The sequence below is a fragment of the Typopeltis vanoorti genome, chromosome 3 (genome assembly GCF_054136105.1).
Source record: "Typopeltis vanoorti isolate ZY-2024b chromosome 3, IOZ_Tvanoo_1.0, whole genome shotgun sequence".
In the NCBI taxonomy this organism is placed as follows: Eukaryota; Metazoa; Arthropoda; class Arachnida; order Uropygi; family Thelyphonidae; genus Typopeltis; species Typopeltis vanoorti.
Window position 1 is genome coordinate 129,597,114 of NC_143551.1, and position 24,059 is coordinate 129,621,172.

General features: G+C 36.4%; 1 protein-coding gene across 3 annotated transcripts in view; it reads left to right on the plus strand.

Moving 5' to 3' along the window:
- Window positions 1-24,059, plus strand: part of Use1 (Vesicle transport protein Use1) — an 87,204-nt gene that overhangs the window by 21,312 nt on the left and 41,833 nt on the right. The window contains exon 2 of one of the 3 annotated variants that reach the window (XM_090390848.1): window positions 4,626-4,678. The exons of 1 other annotated variant lie outside the window; for it this stretch is intronic. In XM_090390848.1, coding sequence (XP_090246974.1) covers window positions 4,626-4,678 — 53 coding nt within the window. Of the gene's footprint in view, window positions 1-4,625; window positions 4,711-24,059 lie in introns of all 3 variants that reach the window. One more of the 3 variants, XM_090390849.1, reaches the window with a different exon arrangement.

Genomic DNA, 24,059 nt, shown 5'->3' on the forward strand with positions numbered 1-24,059 from the left:
GTTTTTTCTTTTACTTGCAACATATCAAAAAAAATGTTTGGGATTCTCTTTAGCCTGCATGGCTAATGTTCTTTCATAATCCACTTTTGCTTTTGTGACCACACTCGTTTCCCTTCTGGCCTGCGCTTTATATCATTCATGTGCCTGCCGGTCACCTTTCTCCTTAAATTCCCTCCACAGTTGTTTCTTATTTTGCAGCTCAAGCCTAATGGTGTTATTCATCCATTTAACCCCTACTTGATTTATTATTTGGACTCTAGGTATACAGTCAGCCATTGCCTTGTGTTAACACTTCCTAACTGCCTCCCATGCACTATCAACATCTAGCCCTTGCAGTTTTACATGGCATGGCACTGAACCAATCAAACTCCTAAGCTTGTCACACTTACCAGCCTGATAATTCCACATGCACCCTGTCTTAATTGTAAATTCCACACCTTTAGCCACCTCCCAAGTCAAGACCCTATGATTAATCTCACCAATTGGTGGAAACGTGGTCATATTTGTTACAGCCAAATTCTCAGATGCAATTACTAGGTCAAGCACTCTCTGACCCCCTAGTATTTTCCATTACATGCTGTTGGAGATAGTTATCCCTTAATAACTGCATAAAATCCAATTCTTTCATCCCATGTGTCCTCTCCTTCTTCCAATCAGTGTTACCATAATTGAAATCTCCCATAATAATTATCCTCCTTCCACTCATTTCTTCTATTTGCTTATGCATACTATCTCCACCTTCTATTCCATCACCTGGTCTATAGCAGCACCCAACTGTATATTTTGTTCTGCTATTCTCAATCTCACACCAAATAGCCTCAAATGTGCTCTTTTCTCTATCCTGGAATTTTACTTCTATTTTCCTTGGCCAAAGCTCATCAGCTGTCATCAATAACACTCCTCCCCCACCCCCATTTTATTCTCTCTGTCACTGCTGAACACACCATACCCCTCACATTCAATCCCACTAGCTATATCATCTTCTGTCAGCCATGTTTTGCTAATGCTAATAACCTGTGGCCTGGAAGTGCCAACCAAGGCCAAAAATTCTTCCTTCTTGTTCCTAATACTTCTGGCATTAGTATACATGAATTGCTGAAGCCCATTTAGTCCCATCCGTAGTTTGATGCCTTATACTAACTATCCCATTCTGATTTGTTGTCCTTCGTACTCGCTTGGGCATATTACACACACATTCATACACTCAACTGTCTCCCTAAAGTCTGCATATCTACTCCCCCCCCATTCCCTTAATAACTCTAGTTTCCCTGATTCTGCACATCCACTTCATTCAACAACACCTTTTCAAGTCACCGCACACCAAATCCATTCAAATTAAAACCATCCATCTTATATAAATCCTTTCACCCATCGAACTCACTCCACACATCCACCAATTCCATGCCACTCCTCCTGCATAATCAGCGCATAAAGGCATTTGCAATTTTGGCCCTGCTATACTCTTCACTATCATACTGTGCCAACAGACTCGCCATCCTAACTCTCTCACTCTTCTCTTTTGCTACTTCAAGTAATTCCTTCAAATTCTCTCTCATAGCTATTTTGTCTCCTTTCAAATCATTCGTTCCTGCTACTACTATCAATTCTTTCACCCTCTGCTTTTGCATTCTAATTGACTCGCTTACATCCTTAACGTTCGCACCAGCTTGGTACGATTTTTGTCAAACTCTCATCTATCACACCTCTTACTAAAGAATCTCTGTATGACACTCGCTCTTTCATTTTGTTTATGCTCACTATCATACTCTTATTTTTCTTATCATACTTTTGCCGTTTATTAGTTGGTATGCTCGATAAACATTTTTGCCAACGCTCCAGCTGCCAATTTGCCCTATGTATCACTCCGTGTAACCGTGCGATCTCACTCATTGCATGTGTCTCATCATTTTTAATATCCGTTAATTCATTCATTCTGTATTTTTGCCGTCATTCTCACTTTTAACGCCACTCTCACAGCTATCTGGTACTACCTCGCAAATATCACTGTTCATACCTTGCATATCACTATTTTCTACATTCCCGCTTTCAACAACGATATCACTCTCACGACCTGAAACACACTTTAAATCCTCACATTCCTTACACTTTCTGCACATATTCACTCCATTATCATTGTCTAGCCAGACTCCAACCGCTTTTTGGGCAAAGATGGCGATCTGGATGCCATTGTATTCCTTCTTATCGGCAGCATGTGCACGCTAACAATCATCATCATCAAGTCTTTCTGTGCATACTGGCACATAAGGCTGCAATGCTGGTTTTCCATTTGCCCCTGTCATATAATGTAATGCAGATATTGCTGAAGTATTCTATATTTTTATGTTGTTTATTATATTTTTATGTTATATTTTGTATTGTATATTTTTATGTATATTGTATATATTTACTTTGAATTCATTTGAAAGTGACTTTAAATTCATAGTGATTATTATCTTGGAATGCTTTGTGAGAAAGCACAGAAGAATTTTATGTATAATATATAATTTCCTTTTGTGATCATAACCATGTAATTTCGTGGGTGTGGTAAACCTGTAGTGCATAAATTCCATGGGTGGGTTAAGGATTTTTTAAAATCTGTTATTATTAACTTTTGCAATTTTTTATTCATTTATTCCTGGTTAAGAAACTCTGATCTAGAGACTAAAACATGGAACTTTATCATGCCTCCAGTATGCAGGTCCACTGGTCTCACACTTTTCATGCTTTATTTGGGGGGGGATGTTAACCTGAAAGCCAAAATTTACAAGGGTTGGAGCTAGTGAATACAGTGGAGTGGCCATTTTGGAAAATGAGCAATTGATTATTTTGTTCTTTGTGAAATGTTGATGCAATAATTGTTGAACTTCAAATCAGGACATGTTGAGCAGCTCCATCATGCATCAACACTGTTGTGTTCAGGCAACTTTTTCGCTGCATTTGGAGGATGATGAAACTGCTCAACATGTCCTGATAACGTGTAGCCATAACCGTGTGGGTCATAGGTCCTGTTAGATGGACTTATTTGAAAAAAAAATGGCCTGATAATGAACTAGGCTGTAACCTTTAGTGAATGTAAAGGAACTTGTTGAAATGCATGGGGCTTCTCTGTAGCCCAGATGCAGCAGTTTTGAGTATTTACTGTTCCACAAACATGAAAATGCACTTCATCACTCCATAGGATGTTCCAAGGTCAATCCTTGTCCATCTCCATGCATACCAGAAATTTCAATGTAAACATTACTCAGACACTGGCATCTCCTGTTTGCAACTTTTTTTTTTTATGTCAAGTCCATACATGAGAGGTTTGTTGACCAACCATAGTACATTAGTACTGCATATGGGCTATAACTCTTGGCTATGAATGAGTTTATATGGGTAGCATTACAAACACTTTTTATGCAAAGTTCTCTATACCATTCTGTGTGGCAAATCTAATTGTTTTGCTATGGCATATTCAGTGCACGTGCCATTGTAAAATGACAATGTCTACAGCATTCTCATTTGATTGATTGCTCAACATCTTCAGTCATTTGCAGAATTTCAGATTTACACCCCTTTTCTTGTTGGACTGTCATTGCCTGTCTCTTCAAATCGACAAACCGTGCGTCTCACTGCATTTGATGTCATCTGACTTTACATAAAGACTTTAGGTATATATATTCAGAAAGTGCTGCTGCAGCATTTCCCCATTCCTATAAAAACACTTCACAAACAAGATACATACAGGCAAAATGAGACCCATTGTACAAGTCTAATGACTGTACAGTCAGTCTTGTGATATGCAAAATTCACTATTTTCTCGCTCATAGTACTATATTTTCAATCTCACTTTTTTTTTTTAATTGTCAAAATCTCTTTCCTACAATCTGGTTAGGTGTACACACCAAGTTTGAGGGTATTTCTAATGGTTCTCTCTATTATCCATAGAGAGAGAGATGGATTGCTCTCAATAGAGATATGGGATACTTTAATTTGAAACACACACACACTCTCTCTCTCTTTCTCTCTGTGTTTGTGCTGATTTGATTTTTATATCACAAAGACATCAAAGGTTATACTGTGCCAGGATACAAGTTGCAGCAGCACATCGGGTAAACGATTAGTAGGACAATCACAAACATCCATGCCCTTGGCAAAATTCAAACCCCTCATAGCTGGAAAGCATGTGTGTGTGTGTGTGTGTGTGTGTGTTGTACTATATATAAAACCTTAAGTTTAATACTGAAGCTTAATAATTCATGATCTGAATTTAAATTCTGAATTTAAATACCTGTAAAATCTTAGTTCAGTTTTCTTAAATGTTTTTGTCTATCATGTATTTAAGTTACATATCATCCAATTCCATATTTCATCCTATGAATTGTATCAATATAATGAATTTTATACCCAAAATAAATCATTTTGTTTGACCAGTTTCTCCATAAGATTTTAATGTATCTTTTTTTCTTATTACTAATTGGAAATGAACTCACACTTAATATATAAGATGTCACTTTAAATATTTAAAGTAGTTATATGAATTCTTTTAATATATATATTTAATATGTGTATGTATATATATATATATATATATATATATTTTTTTTTTTTTTTTTTTTTTCCCATTTGTTTTTCAATACATTCAGTATGTAGCAGCACTAGAAGAGAAGCTTGCACTATTGAAAAAATTGAACACTTGGTAACTAACATGCCCTTTTGGTTGCTTATTTTGTAAGTTATGCAAGTTAGAAGTTTATTTAATTTGTACACTTTCATGTTTGTTTTCCTTTGAGTACAATTTTATGCCAGATTTTTTTTTTTTTTTTTTCCAGAATCTAATGCTCTACTTTATTTAAAGAAAAAAAAAAACAATTCAGAATTACTGAAGTATTATATTTTTACCAGAGGCAAAAACATAATACTTCTAAAAGTCTGAAGGTTTTTTTTTACAACAGCAAAAAAGGGCAATTTTTTGTGGAAATATTTTGAAACAGGACAAAACACAGTACCATTCCACATCTTGATGGTGCATTGATATGGATTTCTTGATTATATGCATTATACTTCAGCTCTCTTATGGGAAAATAAATGTTGTAAAATGACATTCTCTGAGTCAAAGCGAGGATTCTGCTGTTAGGCAGCCTTTTATAATGTGCTTGAGTTACAAAAGAAGACTTTTAATTCCCTGCATTCAAAATTCAAGAAATGAAATGCGCTTTCTCAGTGCTTGATAATCCCCCCCCACACACACACTCTGTCATGCAGCTACTCATTTTTGGTTATGTGGTGGTGGTTTATCCTTTCAGTCATTTCTGATCCTAGGTGAGTATGTAGGTTTGCCCACAAAGTGTTCTTTGTGAGATGTTTACAGGGCAAGTCACCATTGCTTCCCCATTCCCCCCATTTTATCTGGGCTCAGGACCAGCATATGGCTGGAACATATTCATGACTGTAATCCCTGTGTTCATGGGGCTGGTTTGCCTGTTCTGGGGAACAAAAAAACACAGGTTTCAAGGTGGAAAAAACCCTCTACCTCTGTATGAGATTGGCTAACTCACCTTTCGTCAAAAAAGGCCAGATAAAGTTTCAGTAAGGAAATACTGTGAGTAGACATATTACTTACAATTATAAAAACGGAATTAACTCACATAAAATATTTTTTATTAGTAGAATTTTCACCTGAGTATCACAGACATCATCAGTACAAGTACAAAGGCTAATTAAACAATAACTGACATATTCACAAGGTGCCCCTAAGTAGCTAATGTAAAATAACTAGAAAAGGTCATTAAATTTCCTAAATTTATTTAAAAAAAAACAAAACACTATATATATATATATGTGTGTGTATACAATTACAAAAGTTAGGAAAGATTGGCTGATTTATAGAGTACTATCTCTCACAATAGGGATCTGTTGAAGTTAAGGGAGTGAAGTAACATTTCACATGTTTCTTTGTGAAGCCGTTCCATGAGGAACCGACTTTTGTGAATGATTTTTGTCTTGTTCCAATGAACTGTATGTCTAGTGTTGATGGCATAACTCTGCAAGTCCAGGCTGTTCAGGTTCAAGGTACTGAATATACAACTTGTCTTCTTCTAACTGGATAAAAGCAGATCTTCCTGTTTGTCTGAAATATGATAACCCACAAGAGCAGGAAATCTGGTTGACACCTGGATAGTTGAGATGTGGAAGCTTGTCGTTTGGAGACGTGAGGAAAGTGGAGATTTTTCTAATGGGTCGAAAGGCAACACAAATATTTAGTGGTTTTAACACTTTGGCTATGCGTTTGCTGATACCTTGCACATAGGGGATAGGAAATACTTGTTATTTCTTCTGTATTTGAAGAGGATGCTGAAAAATGACTGCTCAATGCTATTTTTATGAAGGAATTCTTATATCCATTAGATAAGGAGGAGGAATTAATATATTGCAATTCTTTCTGTAATAGTTCTTCCGAAGAACAAAAGGAGTGGGCTCGATGAACCAGTGTTTTCATATCATGAATCACATCACCATCCCAGTCAAAAAGGGAGGTACTATAAAAACACTGGTTCATCGAGCTCACTCCTTTTGTTCTTCAAAAGAACTATTACAGAAAGAATTGCAAGTCATCCCTCGACTTATGTCCGGGTTCTGTTTCATCCAGCAGGACGCAAGTCGAGTAGGATGTAAATCGATACAGTAAATCAACAGAGTTATAGGGGTTAGGAACTTAACTGTAATAAATATACTGTCATTTTAATTTTTAAACCTTATTATAAAAACTGTGCTGTGCATTACTGTCACTATAAAACAGGAGAATAATCACCCAAATCTTCCTCCACAATCCCATCGTCATTACCTTCCCTGTGTGAACAATCAGGCTGTGGCTCTTCTGGTGTAAGCTTTGTTTTTTTGATGAAAATGTCTAATGTGCTTTGCTTATTCCTCTTCTTCTTTTCATCATAAATTTGTTCATAGCAAGCAAACGCATCATGTACTTTCGTTTCTCTTATTAAGTAGAGGTCAACATTGGGGTCTATGTCTTCAGCCATTGTGAGAAATAACTAACTGCAAAGAACATTTCTGCAAGATCCTTCACTGTAAATTGTTTAACTTCCTCTTCCTGTTTCTCTTTTCCCTCTTTTCTCGTTTTTCCTCTTCTGCAACAGTTGTTCCTCCAGTTCGACCAATTCTTCATTGGCCAGCTTCATTGAGTTTTCTCTCAACTCATCTTTATATGAGTTGAATTATGTTGTCATCATTCACTTAGATTCAGATTGTTTGCTAGGCCCACTATTACAAACTTCCAAAATCATGCACAAACCTTTTTAATATCTTTTATCATATGCCACTCATACATTGAGAGGTCACTTCATCCCAAGCCGCAGCAATATTTTTAATAGCATGATACATATTGAATGTTTTCCAGAATTGCATTAGAGTCTGGTCATTCCCTTCAGTAGGAGAAATGGCTTGTGAAAAAATTCTCCATAGATAATAAGCCTTAAACACTGTAAGAACTTCATGATCCATCAGTTGGATCAATGAAGTAGTGTTTGGAGGGAGAAACATGACCAACTTGGTGAAGATCAACGCTATAAGACGGATGACCTGGAGCATTATCTAGAATTAATAAAATTTTAAATTCTAAATTTTATTTCACACAATAGCTTTTTATTTCATCACATAACAGTTGATTAAGTCATTCTCAAACAACTCTTATTGCTGATAATGAACTGGCATACAGGCATTAAAGAGCTTTGAAACTAGGTATAGATAGATACTAGGTATATTTTAGCTCTTTGTAGATGAATGTCCACTTGGGCATATTTTTCCGAAACAAAGACGTCTCATCCATATTAAATATTTGCTGTGAGTCTAAGGCACTAAGTCTCTTCAACATGTTGAAGAGACTTAGTGCCTTAGTGGTTATGTCACAGTGCTAAGGGGTATGTGTTTTTTGTTCAGGTCTATCCATGATGCAAGTAGCTTTTCCATATCACCTATAGGACTTTGCCGTTGCTTCATCACCATCGTCGATTTAAAGGAAGCAGATCCTTTCACAGCCTCTACAATTTTATCCTTATTTCTCTAAATGGTCGTCACTAGAATGAGACCATCCGAAGTCATGTACGATCACATTGACAGTCTTATCACCTTCGTGTTGCTTTATAACTTGCAACTTCGTTTCAAGATCAATTGCTCTCCTTTTTTCTGTGATTCTTCACTAGGTTTTTTGATTGTGCATGTAGGGGTCATGTTTTGCAGAAAACATTGTGAAACATTTAACGATAAATACACAAATAACCCACTTCTCAAACAAAATCAACAGAGGAACTGCTGAAGATGCATGGCTGCTGTCGAGCGAGGTCGTCCCTGAAAGCGCTGTTGCCAATGTGCATGCTTTACCTTACGCTCGCTTGCTTCTTGTTCAAAAGTATAGCCGAAAATGTTATTTATTCCCTTATGGGATCATGAACGTATCTTTGAGAGGACGTAACTCGAATGGAAGTAAGTCGAGGGATGACTGTATATGTATTATTATTATAATAAATTTATTTAATATATTATTATTATTATTATTAAGAGAGACCTCCAGGGAGTCAGGGACTCATTGAGGGAGACCACACACACACACACACACACCAGCTATCATAGTTATTCTTGAATTCATTCACACTGTTTGCACTCAACAGCCAATGGCAGTCCATTCCAATCACACACCACCTTATGAGAGAAAAATCTAGTCCTCACCCCCTTCTTAGTAGCATTCATTCTTAGCTTCCAAGGATTCCACCAACTGAAATCCTGTATGACACTTTCAGAAGATTGTGAGTCTCAATCATATCACCCCTCTTTCTCCTGTTTTCTAGTGTCAGCAGTCTACAAATTTTCAATCTGCTTTCACAATCAGTAGTCCATAATCCAGATATCATTTTTAACACTCTCCTTTGCTCTCACTCTCTCTCACCAATCTATCAGAATCACAATGGAGACCAGACCTATGCACAATAGTCCAAGTGAGGTCTTATCAGCACTTTGTAAAGAGGCAAAATGTCATTCTTATTTTTACATGCGAACATTCATTTCAACATTGCAATTATCTTTTGAGTTGTATTTGCAATCTTTGCTACATGGCCCCTGAACTTTAACTCCCTATCTATTAACACTCCAAGTTCCCTAGCATCATCAGTTTCCTCGAGCATAATTCCACCAATATAATATGGCATTGGATATCTAATCACACCTAAGTGCATGACTTTACATTTACTGACGTCCATTTTCCCATGCCCACAATTCCAGCCTATTGAAATCATTCTGCAAGTACTGCATATCAGCAGCATTCCTGATTATCCTACCTATCTTTACATCATCATCAGCAAATAGCTGTATGTCATTGTCAAATCCTTCCCATTATCATTAATGTATAGAGTGAATAACAGTGGACCAAGCGCTGATCCTTGTGGTATGCCACTGGTTACCTTAAACCTTGCAGACTCGCATCCCTGTAGACCACTTTTTGATATCCGTTATTAAGCCATCCTCTTATCCATGCTAATATTCTATAATCCAAACCCATATTTTCCAATTTATGCAACATTCTAACATGCTGTATTCTGTCAAAAACCTTAGCAAAATCCAAAAGTATCATGTTGTATTCATTCCCCTTGTCTTATTCAATAGTAACATTGTTATAGAATGTGAGCAAGTTGCTAAAACATGACCTTCCATTAGTAAACCCATCTTGCTCATTGCAAAGTAGAGATTCACTGTCAACCCATTTCTGAATGTGAGCCCTAACCAATTTTTCCAAAATCTTCACCACCACTCCTGAGATACTAATTGGTCACTAGCGGTCTTTACACCACTCTTATGTAATGGTATTACCATACATTCTTTCCATCCTGTGGAATCTTTCCTATTTTGAGACTCATATTAAAAAAGCCTGGTTAAAGGAATAGCCAGTTCAGCTGATATCCCATCAGTCCTTATTGCTGAATTCTTATTCAGTTTGTGCAACAGCTCTTATACTTCGTCCTTATACACCTGAATTTCTTCATCCATAATGCTTGCTCTAAATGCATCCCACCAGTTTTACATGCACACAGAGCATCATTATTGGTGATATAAATGGCAAAATAGGAAATGGATGCCAGACACATAGAAATATTTTAGAAAAATTTGGAGGAAAAGGTAATGCTAATAATAATAGTAGGTACATAGCTGCAGATTTCTGCTCATGATATGTCATTACTAACATGATGTTAGTAATGACATATCTTGAGCAGAATTGCGAGGTGTGGCTATTAAATAATAAGACAAGGTGCGTTGTGAATTGTGTATTTGTAGCAGCGGGATGTGCTTGCGCCGTCAATGAACGTGGAGGTTCTAGAAGCAGTTGAGATAAGCATTGTTCACTGTCACTCATAGTTAGTCTGTAGACAATTATAAAAGAAACACATGCAAAGTCGCTTTGCCGGAATAATGTCTAATGTCACTAAAAACACACGTGTAATCACAGTGATTAGTTTTAATATGTAAATATTTCATCCCAAATATCTTGGGACATCCTCACTACAGTAATTTAAACAATACTAGGAATAACATACAGTTAGGGCGCATGATTACACTGGAATCTCAATATGCGTGCAGTAACGTGTTATAGAAATAAATTAAAATATAACAAAAAAAAAATAAATAAAATAACATATAAAGAGACTATTTTACATAATTTTGTGTGACAATTTCCCATACTTTAGGAATAGTAAGAATGTCGTTGCAGTTTAAATTTGGTCTATGTAGTAGAGCTTCAACACTTTCTTTATATAGACGTTCATGTTTAAATAAAGATCTATGAAAAGTTTTGACTTTTCCCAATGGATCCTATGGTTTGGGTTTTCAACTCTGTTGAGAGAGACCAGATTTCTGCGGTTTGAAAAGACGAATGTGGTCTTGATGTTCCGAGATGCGTTTCTGAACAGATCTACCTGTCTGTCCAAAGTGAGACAAATTGCAGGAGCATGGGATCTCATAAACGTCAGGTAACATCAGAGGTGAGAGTTTGTCCTTAGGAGAAGGTAACAAGTTATAGATCTGTTGATGGGTTTGTAAGTAGTGGAAAAATTGTATTTCTTCATAATTTTTGAAAGACGTTTGATTTTAAGATTATATTCATTAATTGTTTAATGGATATAATCAATATCCATTAATTATTATTAATTGTTTAAGATTATATCCATTTAGTATGGCTATATTTTTGATTATTTCTAGTTCTTGGTTTAGAGATTCTTGAGAGGAGCAGAATTTGTGTGCTCTGGTAACTAGTGATTTAATGATGCCAAAGTTCTGAGATGGATGATGAGCTGAAGAATTGTGAATGTAATGACCTGAAAATGTAGGCTTACGATAGACAGACGTGGGGATGGAACCATCTTCTTTTCTTTGAATGTGTAAATCCAGAAAGTAGATGCCCTGTGGAGATTCTTTTTCTAGCATAAAGTTGATGAAAGGGTGAAGAAGGTTTATTTTGTCTAGAAACAGGTGTAATTCATGTTCGGGATGATCCCAGACTGCAAAGACGTCGTCGACATATCATGACCAAATTTTTGGTTTGAGTTCAAAAGTGAAAATCTTTTCTTCCAGGTGTACAGATTTGCTAAGTTTGGTGATAAAGGAGACCCCATTGCTGTTCCTTCTTCTTGCTTGTAAATTTTACCTTTCCAAGTGAAGTAACCGGATGCAATAACAAATTTGAATAATTCAGCTATATCAGACGGAAATTTTTGAGTTAATAATTCTACTGTTTCTTTATGGGGAATTAGTGAAGAGGGAGACAATGTCGAAGCTAATTAACAAGTCAGTTTTTAATTGTTGAATGTCTTTTATTTTTGCGTGAAACTCTGTGGAATTTTTGATTGAAGAGGCTGAGTGGCCTATGTGAGGACGGAGAAGGTTAGATAAGAATCTTGATAACTTGTAAGTTGGACTGCCAATAGAATCTACGACGGGTCTGAGTGGAACATTAACCTTGTGAAGCTTAGGTAAACCACAAAATCTAGGAGGCCTAGCATAGTATGTCATGAGTGTTTTAGTTGTTTCTTCATCTAAGGAGGATTCATCAAGTAACTTATTTAATTTCCTGAGTTGATATTTTGTAGGATCATAATCCAGTTTGGCGTAAGTATTATGATCTCGGAGTAGTAAATTCATTTTACTACTCCAAGAAGTCTGGAGGTGTCTGAGGGAGAAGAAGGTGCCGGAGAAATATGTCAGGTTGGTGCGGGAAATGTACAGAAATGTGAAGACAAGTATTCGGACCTGTTTGGGACAGACAGAAAGTTTTCAAGTAACAGTTGGCTTGCATCAAGGGTCAGCATTAAGTCCGTTTCTGTTTAATATTGTGATGGAGGTGGTAACAGAGGAGGTGAGAGAAGATGTGCCTTGGACAATGTTGTATGCAGATGACATCTTGTTGTGTGTAGATTCAAGAGAAGAAGCGGGAACTAAACTGGAAAGATGAAGAAAAGTACTGGAAGAGAGTGGTATGAGACTGAGCAGAAGTAAGACAGAGTATATGTGTTGCGCAGTGGGCGGTGGCCAGGAGACAGATCTGGAGCTGGAAGGAAATGTCATCAGGAAGGTGAGAGACTTTAGATACTTAGGTTCAACAGTGGAAGAAGATGGAGGAGCTGAGAAGGAAGTGGGATGCAGGATACAAGCGGGTTGGAGGAACTGGAGGGAGATGGCTGGAGTGTTATGCGATAAGAGGGTGCCAATCAATCTGAAAGGCAAAATTTATAGGACAGTAGTGAGGCCAGCTATGACGTGGTATAGAAACTGTGGCCCTGAGGAAAATAATATCAGCAGGATGGAAGTAGCAGAGATGAGAATGCTTAGGTGGATGTGCGGTGTGTCCAGAAAGGATCGTCTGAGAAATGACTGTGTCGGGGGAACAGTGAAAGTTACGAACTTAGGAGCGAAAATACAGGAGGCAAGGTTGAGATGGTTTGGTCATGTGATGAGGAGGGAGGACGAATATGTGGGAAGAAAGGTCATGCAGATGGATGTGCAAGGAAGGCAGAAGTGTGGGTGGCCAAAGAAGAGATGGAGGGAGCTGGTAGAAGAGGACTTGAAGATGAAGAACTTGGATGTGGTGACAGCCCAAGACAGGAAGGTGTGGCAGAGACTCATTACAAACAGTGACCCCACTTAAGTGGGAGAAGCTGCAGAAGAAGAAGAGTAGTAAATTCATTTTCCGATCATATATTGGTATCAAGAACCACATGGTATTTCTACTACTACTCTGAGATCGTAATACTTATGCCAAACTGGATTATGATCCTACGAAACATCAACTCAGGAAATTAAATAAGTTACTTGATGAATCCTCCTTAGATGAAGAAACAACTAAAAACCTCAAGACATACCATGCTAGACCTCCTAGAATTTATGGTTTACCTAAGCTTCACAAGGTTAATGTTCCACTCAGACCTGTTGTGGATTCTATTGGCAGCCCGACTTACAAGTTATCAAGATTCTTATCTAACCTTTTCCGTCCTCACATAGGCCACTCAGCCTCTTCAATCAAAAATTCCACAGAGTTTCACGCAAAAATAAAAGATATTCAACTTTTAAAAACTGACTTGTTAATTAGCTTCGACATTGTCTAACTCTTCACTAACATTCCCCATAAAGAAACAGTAGAATTATTAACTCAAAATTTTCCGTCTGATATAGTTGAATTATTCAAATTTGTTATTGCATCCCGTTACTTCACTTGGAAAGGTAAAATTTACAAGCAAGAAGAAGGAACAGCAATGGGGTCTCCTTTATCACCAAACTTAGCAAACCTGTTTCTAGAACACCTTGAAGAAAAAATATTCACTTTTGAACTCAAACCAAAAATTTGGTTATGATATGTCAACGATGTCTTTGCAGTCTGGGATCATCCCAAACGTGAATTACACCTGTTTCTAGACAAAATAAACCTTCTTCACCCTTTCATCAACTTTATGCTAGAAAAAGAATCTCCACAGGATCTCCTTTCTGGATTTACACATTCAAAGAAAAGAAGATGGTTCCATTGCCACGTCTGTCTATCATAAGCCTATATTTTCAGGTCACTACATTCACAATTCTTCCACTCATTATCCATCTCAGAAAATTGGCATCATTAAATCACTAGTTACCAGAGCACACAAATTCTGCTCCTCTCAAGAATCTCTAAAACAAGAACTAGAAAAAATCAAAAATATAGCCATACTAAATGGATATAATCTTAAAACATCTCAAAAAATCATCAGTCACTTCCCCACACATCAACCTAGACAAGAAGAAGCCCATAGGATTCCCATATCTTATGTCAAAGGCATCTCCAAATGTCTTTCAAAAATTATGAAGAAATACAATTTTGCCACTACTTACAAACCCATCAACCAGATCTATAACTTGTTACCTTCTCCTAAGGACAAACTCTCACCTCTGATGTTACCAGGCGTTTATGAGATCCTATGCTCCTGCAGTTTGTCTTACTTTGGACAGACAGGTAGATCTGTTCAGAAATGCGTCTCTCTCAACACGGAGTTGAAAACTCAAACTGTAGGATCCATTGGGAAAAGTCGAAACTTTTGCATAGATCTTTATTTAAACATGAACGTCTATATAAAGAAAGTGCTGAAGCCTTACTACACAGACCAAATTTAAACTGCAATGACGTTCTTACTATTCCTAAAGTATGGGAAATTGTCATACAAAACTGTGTAAAATAGTCTCTTTATATGTTATTTTATTTTATTTTTATTTATTTTTTTTTTCCAGTATATTTTAATTTACTTCTATAACACGTTACTGCACGCATATTGAGATTCCAGTGTAATCATGCACCCTAACTGTATGTTATTCCTAGTATTGTTTGGTTACTGTACTGACCATGTCCCAAGGTACTTGGGATGAAATATTTATGTATTATTATTTTATTATTCATGACACCTCCAAGGAGTCCAAAGACTCATTGTGCGAGGACACCTATTGTACAACTTTCCATCTCCACCACTACATCGAACCTCTCGCATTACTATATTAATTCTTAGTTAGCTACTTATTTAACACAAATTCCTTGTTTAGTCATAATACATCTTAATACATTCTTTTCTTTTGTTATCTTAACTAAACAATAGACCTTTACATTTTACTCAATTTATACTGGATGCAAGAATGTTTTATTAATTAAATCATTCTTTTTATGCAGGGGTTTTTATTTATGTTATTTATTTTTCATGTTACACCATGATAACTGAGGATATTATATTCTCAAGATATCAGGTGTAACACCATATTCCATATATAGCAGTTCACAATATTCTCCGAATTCTTTTCTGTTTAACATTATTGCTCTAATTTTATTCACACACTTTACAACTGGTATCATAACATTCTTCAAATTTAGAGTTTTTCCACACAGAGATTCTTCATGTATAATACAGTGATGCTTTAGTAGATAACGACTTAAAATACTTTCAAGTAAAGTTACAGTCCCAGAAACTCAATCTGCCATTGACGGTGCTCCATCAGTGAACACACTGATGAGTTTACTAGAATCTAGTTGTTGATATTCTAGACATGACTTTACTTTTGTCAAATATGCTGACCCTCTGGTTTTTCACGAAGTGACTCAAGACTGATAAGTTCTTCAAAGATGCTAAAATTACCATTAATTCCTCTTATAAAAATGCTTAATTGGGCTACATCACATATGTCAGCAGATTTGTCCAAGGCTAAAGAAAAGAAAGAATAAGCATGAACATGGTCTTTCAATTGCTCAGTAACATCATGGGAAAGTTGTTCGATGCATCTTGTAATTGTTTGCTTGGACAGAGCAATTTGGTTTACTTTTCTTTCAACATTCTTATCACCAAGACATTTTGCAAATTTTTCGAGACAGGGCTTAACAACTTCCTCTGCATCAGAGAAAGGCATGTGTTTTTTAGCCAACACAAAGGCAATTTCATAAGACGCCTCCAGCATTGCCACACTTTCACAACTTCATTTCACAAATATATTTTGTCTATTTTTTATTTCTTCCTTTTTCTTAACCACATATTCTTTCTGCAACTCAGACCCAGGAACTAACTTCAGTTTTTCTTCTAATTCAGCTTGATGTTTTCTATAGTGTCTGTTAAGAACATGTCTTCTATTATCTGAGAGAGTGCTTTCACAAGCAATGCACAACAGTTTTCCTGAAGGACCCGCAATAAATAAGAACTCATTTTCCCACAGTTCATTAAACTGGCGCTTGCTATCACCTCCTGCTTTTCTTCTGCTCAGTTTCTTTTGCAGAGTAATAGGTAACTGACTGTAAAAAAAATTATTTCAAAAAGTAAATCTTATTATTAAATAATTTATTTAAATTATTTTATCGTTTTAAACATTATGAACATTCAAAAACAATTCTACAATTTTAAGATAAGATTCCTGTTTTCATGAAGACCTGATACAGTTCTATAAGTTTAAAAATCATATATTTTTTTTTCCATAGAGAGTTTTCGTCGCTCTCTCGTAATATATTATGTCCAATGAAATATGAGATCGCTTCCTGCCATAATCAGCTGGCAATCACACACACAACCCAAACATCCTCATTACGAAAGCTTTGCTGATGATCAGCTCAATTTTAGGAATAAACCTACTATACGTAAATCAAAAGGAAAGATATTGTATAAAAAAAACATATAAACACACACATACAAATACACCGAATAATTGCAAGTTTCAGTAATCAGCAAATTAGGGGAGTGGGCAAGAACTTGACATACGTGTTCAAAATGAAAAAATTTATTTTTAAATTTACAGAACAATATTAAGCCATCATGAAAACAGAAATCTTATCTTAAACCTAAAGAACTGTTAATAAAAACATATAAGTTCAAAAACACAGAATTGTTCACTCACATCGAATCAGAAGTTCATCGAATGTTATGATACGAGAGTCAGCTGTAAACTGATTGGGTAACTGGTTACGCATGTCAGCATATGCCAGTGCCTGCTGCTTCAAGATCAAACAAGTATAATAAGTGCACACTCTAGAATTCAGTTGTAGGTTAATTGTGTGTTTATATATATATATATATATATATATATATATATATATATATATACACACATACATATATAAATCTTATACAATTTTTTTAAAAATTTTTCTCTGGGGTTCAGTGTCACTTCTAATCATGCAATGTGCCACTTTTGGTGCATGCGCCATAGGTTGGCCACCCTTCGTCCACTGCTGGATGAAGGCCTCCCCCCTTTTTAGACCACTTCTTTCTATCTTCAGCAGTCTTCTTCCACTTCTTGTCAAAGTTTCTGAGGTCATCATCCCATCCAGTCCTTGGCTTTCCTCTCTTTCTTCTTCCAGTTTGTAAGCTCCTTGGTCCAGCATCCATCCTCTCTTCCCATTACATGACCTTCCCACTTCCATTTTCTGGTCTTAATATGAGCTTGAATGTCATTTATCTTGGTTTGCTCTCTAATCCAAGAGTTTCCTTTGTTTCTCTTTGTTTATATGGCACAAATAATAGATGTAATTCTTAGTCAGATTCATAATGTTTTTCTAAAAATTGTCAGAGCATGAAATATCATCAGTTGACTTTCCTCACAAAAGCCACACTGATAGTCTCCAATGATGTTTTGTTTATGTTAATGTTTATGTTATGTTAATTTATGTATTAATTCTTCTCTAGATCAGTTTAGATAGTATTATGTAGCAAGTGTCAAAGGCCACCACAAAATTTTTCAAGGTCTTGAAAAATTTTGTGGTGGCCCACCAGTCGGGCAAATAGCTCACTCATCAGATGTTAGTTTGAATGTACTTTACCACGATTGCCTAATATAGTCGTGTTTATCCTTGGATCTGGTCCATTTGTTAATGATATGGTTAATTTTAACCCTGTATAACTATTAGTATTGAAGCAAACATGTTAACTACTTACAAGGTGTCGCTATTAAATAATGAGACTAGTTGCAAAAATGTGTTTATTATTACAATTGTACAACTTAATTGTTATCCCCTACAACATACTCCCCTCATCTATACACCGTTACATATTACATACTAATTTTCCATTGTTGAAAGCAGTGCTGCAAGTCATCATTGTTGAAAGCAATGCTGTTTTCCCTTTACTTCATCCACTGACTGAAAATAGGTGCCCTTCAATGCAGATTTCAACTTTGGTAAAAGTCACATGGAGCTAAGTCTGGTGAGTAAGGTGGAATGGCCCAACACTGGGATCTTCTTAGCAAGTCAAAACTGAAGGCAATGCTGATTTTTATATATATATATTTATATCAGTGGCATGGTAATAGTTGAATGGGTGCCAGAGGGTCAGACAGTTAACCAACATTATTACCTTGAGGTTCTGGACAAGATGAGAGAACGAGTGAGGAAAAAGTGACCTGATCTGTGGAAGAACAGTGTTTGGATTCTCCATCAGGACAATGCTTCAGCCCACAGTGCACTGTCTGTAAAGCAGTATCTGGCTGATAATTCATTATGTAATAGTCACACCTCATACATATTAACATTGTAAATGTGAGGTGTTTTTAATCTATTTTGATATCCTTTATTTTTTTTATATCCTGTCGTTACTGCGCCATTGTAATATCTTAGGGTTTTTCTATATTTTACTTTATCTTATTTCTTTATATCTCTCTTCTATATTATATATCTTATCGTCAATTCCCAAATCTTGAACTTGTTCTTTTTCCCTTATACAACTCTATTAACTTTAAACTTTTATCATCCTGTTCCTTATTTTTACCTCCATATTCCTATTTTTATTATACCAAGGATCTCTAGATATTTATTTGAATTAGTGACTGCACCTCAGGAAATCCTTTTATGGCATTAAATATTACTACTTTCGGTAGATATCATTCCTTACTCTTATATACAGTCGTGACTATCCCTTTATCTAATTCTCGTATTAATTATCTATCTTCCCCGCTCACAAGCTCGGTTATTTTTTTTTTAGAACAGTGCATCAAAGAACTAAAATATCAGGCAACACTCTATTAATATTTAAACAACAAAATTTTAATTCACATAAGCAAATTTTACACTGCATTTTCAGTAATAAAAAGAAACATCACAATTCAAATTGCATAAATTATTATTATTATTATTATTATTATTATTATTTCCCAAGACCTCATGGAGTCAAAGACTCATCTGGGAGGTCCTTTTATCACACACACATCTCATCATACCGTGTCTTAAACACACTCAAACTCCTTGCTGACACCACATTCTCAGGCAAGGCATTCCAATCATTCACAACTCTGCACGAAAAAAACCTGCCTCTCACTCCCCTACTCACACCCTCTTTATACAGTTTCCAGGGATGACTGCTGGTTCTCCCCTGATCTCCCACTATTCTCTGTAGAACTTCTCCACCACTGATCTTATAACAACCCCTTACCAATTTGTAGGTCTCTATCATATCTCTCTCTCTTCCTTCTCTCCACCAGACTCTACAAATTACATCTTCTCAATCTTTCCTCATACTCAACATTCCAGAGGTCAGAAACTACCTTAGTCAGTTGCCTTTGGACCCTTTCCAACATCTCTTCATCCTTCTGAAAACCCGGTGACCAAATCTGGGCACAACAGTCCATGTGCGGCCTAATTAAAGCCTTATACAATGGTACAAGAATCTCCCTACTTCTACACGTCAGTGTCCTCCGCATCATTCCCAGAAGTCTTTGTGTTGTCTTCACAATTTTGGCGATGTGTCCCCTAAATTTTAGATCCTTATCCACTATCACTCCCAGATCTCTTATTTCCTCTACCTCCAACAATATATTCTCACTAAGCATAAATCTTGCATCCCATCTTTGTTTTCCAAATTTTAAAACCTTACATTTTGCAACATTAAACTCACATCCCCATTTGCTTGCCCAATCACTCAATTTATTCAAGTCTTCTTGCAAGGCCACAACATCTTCACTACTCTTTATGATTCGTCCCAACTTTGCATCATCTGCAAACAACTGAATATCTCCATCCAAATCTTCACCAATATCATTAATATACAAGTTAAACAGTAATGGCCCTAAAACAGACCCCTGAGGCACTCCACTAGTGACTTTCCTTTTCCTGGATATCGTTCCCCCCATACACAACTTGTTGATACCTATCAGATAGCCAGTCTCCAATCCAATGCACTAATCTAATATCCAACCCCATCTGCTCTAGTTTGACTGCCAATTCATCATGCGGTACTTTATTAAAAGCCTTTGCAAAATCCAAGTATATTACTGTGTATCCTTCTCCTCTGTCCAAAGAAGCAGTCACTTTATTGTAATAAGTAATTAGATTACTAAAACATGACCTCCCTTTAGCAAATCCATGCTGTCCATCAAAGATAATACCATTGTTGTCAACCCATCTCTGAATCCTATTTTTCACAAGTTTCTCCAACAACTTAAGCACAACACCTGACACACAGATAGGCCTATAGTTTGATGCTTGAGTTCGATCACCTCCTTTATGAAGTGTCACAATCTTGCCCTCCTTCAACTCCTTAGGAACTTGACCGAGTACAAGACTCGTATAAAAAAAATATGTCAAGGCAGGTGTCCTCCCTGGTACATTCCTTCAGAATATGTGGTGATATATTATCAAGTCCCACAGCCTTATTTACATCTAGTTTACTCAACTCCCCAAACACCTCTTGCTCACTTACAGTCAGTCTCTCCTCCCCATCATCAACTGCTCTCGATCTCTCCATGAAGTCACATTCACAAGATTGAAAGATCTTTATGAACTGCTCATTAAGTATCTCCACCACACATTCTGCAACAGCTGTCCTTATACCATTTTCTCCTATCAATGTCATCCTTCCATAATCATTCTTTCTTTTGCTGGCTACATATCGAAAGAACTCCCTAGGATTCTTTTTGGCTTCATTAGCTAACTGCTGTTCATACTTCTCTTTAGCTACTCTCACCAACAATGTCACCCTCCTTGCCTGGTCTTTGTAGACCTCATGAAATTGGTTACTTCCACTTCTCTTATGCTGCCTCCACAATGCCCTTTTTCTCTGTATCGCATGCTTAATCTCTTTATTCATCCATCTCACACCTACCTTATTTAATCTTCTTACCTTTGGAATACATTTAGACATTGCATCTACTAGATAGTTTTTGAAAATCCCCCATGCTGCATTGATCTCTTTTCCAGCTAACTCCTCATTCCATGCTTCACCCACAAGCTGTCTCCGGAGCTCTTCATAATCGCTTAAATAGACTAGTTAAGTTCCTGCATTTTCTCACACAAATTATATCACATATTTAACTAATTTTCTTAATATCACATAAATCATTTATACTGAGCAATGGTGCTTATTACTTAAATATTAACTCTTACTCATCGAACACATAAACAATATCTTTTACACACAATTGCTTTTTCCTTTCTATGCTGGGAATGTTCTATAGGCAAGTTTCAGCAAACAGTTACACTATGACTTATTTCAAACTAAAAATTCCTGACACTTAATTACTTTAATTTTTAACTGTTAAATATGCCTATTTAGATCAGCCTCTACTTACAGTCCACTAATAACAGTTCTCTTAAAAGCTCAAGGAAATTTAACAAACGGGTCAACTCACTTTATAGCTGCTACCCACTGTGTACTTGGCTGAACTTCTTTTCCCTTTTTTTTCTGTGTCAGGTTTTTCAATCCCTCTTTATGCCGCCGTTAGGTATACTGATGTTTCTAGGATACTCTGTCCTGCCGCACTTCGGGCGAAGATTATAGGCTTCTGGAATGCTTGTATGTGCATCAGATTAACGGAGCAATTTCTTCCCATATCAGTTTTGCCTGGCGGATCAGCTCCTCATCATCTTTCTTTCAGATCACTGGCATGATTTTTCCGGATGTCGCGTCCTCGATGACTTACATCTGTCGGACAACCGTTGGCAACTTCCCAATCACGACCTCTGGATCACTGACAAAAATTTCTCGAACCGATGATGCGATCTTTTCGCCCACGCCTTTTATTCGGTCACTTCCAAATCCTTGTGCGGAGATATGTGAACCCCAAACATTTTGGTGAAATCCCTTGATCCTTTTCTCTGGCTAACCCTTCCTTTGTTTTTTTCCTACACTCCCAAAATCCTGTTCGTTCTGGCAGCGGACATTCGTTTGAAGCTTTTGTTGGTCCACCTAGCACTGACCTTGAGCTTCCCATGTAGAACATGCACAAAGTTTGACGTCTTTACAAAGCTCTAAAATTATACTGTTTACTAATGGCAAGGTATTGCCTTAATACTACACCTTCTAGAATATTCCCTTATTTGGCATAGAGCAATATACAAATTCCCATTGGGATTATTTACATATAACATACATCTATTTACAAATCACAATTCTTACTGGGCTTGACCTTGGTAAACTTTATGTAAAAATATTTAGACTTCATATAGCTACATAAATATTTTTACAACATGTTTATCCATCTATGAAGAAAAAATTCTTCCATTTTTCACTATATTTTTGTGACTAACACTTATGTCTTAAATTGCTTTTATGCAAAAAAAAAAAAAAAAAAACCTCTTCTTTGCCATTATCAGCAAACATGAAAACATTCAATATCAAAAACTCAATAAAATAAATCCTTAGGAGTGACGTGAAACAAAGTTTAAGGAATTCTCTCTGGAGTACACACATACAGTCATACCTCGACTTACGCGAATCCAGAGTTACGCAGTTTCTTATATGTGCGTATTCCCATCCCACTTCACGCCTCACCACTAGTCGTATCTTTCAGGCGCCAGCCGCATTTGCCAGTGTCACACATGCTGTCAACAAGCACTGATGTGTTTCGCGCAGTCTCCATTCATACACGATTTTTATAGTCTACAAACCTTGCGATTGTTTAATGTTATGCTCTTGATAAAAATTTTATCACATAAAAAAATAATAATGTCATCCAAAAGAAGCAAGTCCGATTCTTCTACAGCTAGCAAGAAAAGAAAAACATTGACTTTGGAAACAAAACTCAACATTATTAAGGATTTTGAAGGTGGAATGAAAATTTGTGAGCTAGCAAAGAAGTTCGATCTACAGGAATCCACAGTAAGAACAATCATAAAAGAAAGGTTTACAGATTTTGGAGGACATAGATTCTAACAAGGAATGAATTGTAGCCACAAGGCAAGGAATAAAAAAATCATTAGCTTGCTATGAAGAAATTTTGCATGACAAGAAAAAGACATTATGCTGTCAGGCGAATCTATTAGATTTTATGAAACCATCGACATCGAAATAACTTTCTTTTTTTTTATGTATGAAAAACTACAATTATGATTATATTTCTTAAAAAATATAGCTGTTTTTGTAAACCTTTGGTCCCAATTGTACGTTTGTATATATAAATTACATGCAAAATTATACACTGAGTTATGCGAATTTGACTTACTCGCGCTTTGTTAGTCCCACCTACCGTGTAACTTCAGGATTTTACTGTGTATATATATATATACAGTAAAACCTCATTTTTACGTTCCCGCAATTTATGTTTTCCTGCCATTTACGTCATTTTCTGTTGGTCCCGTCTTAAGGCCTATTCTTACGATATATTGTTTTCCCGCCATTAACAACTTGATGTGGATTGTTATTTCCGTGATTTGTGTTTTTTTCTCGGGTGGCAATACTAATTTTCTAATCTATTTCTGCGGAAATCTGTGCATTTCTATTCCCAGATGGTGTTGCTTTCGGATGTAGTTTCGCTTCCGCCATCACTGTGACCTGCACGCTTGCAGCAGTAATGTAGTGATGAGCGATACCGTGATTTTTCAATCACAGTACGAATTGATATTGCAGAATTTCTGCTACGTAATTTTGTGGTGGTGGATTATCCATGTTAGTAACATGGAGAAAAAAGACAGAAAATGTATTTCGGTAGAAGAAAAGATGGCAATTGTGCAACATGTAGATTGGCATGCCGGAACACGTGTGCATTTAGCAAAAGATCTTGGACTCTCCATGTCCACTTTGAACACGATAGTAAAAAACAGGTCAAGCATTGAACTCAAT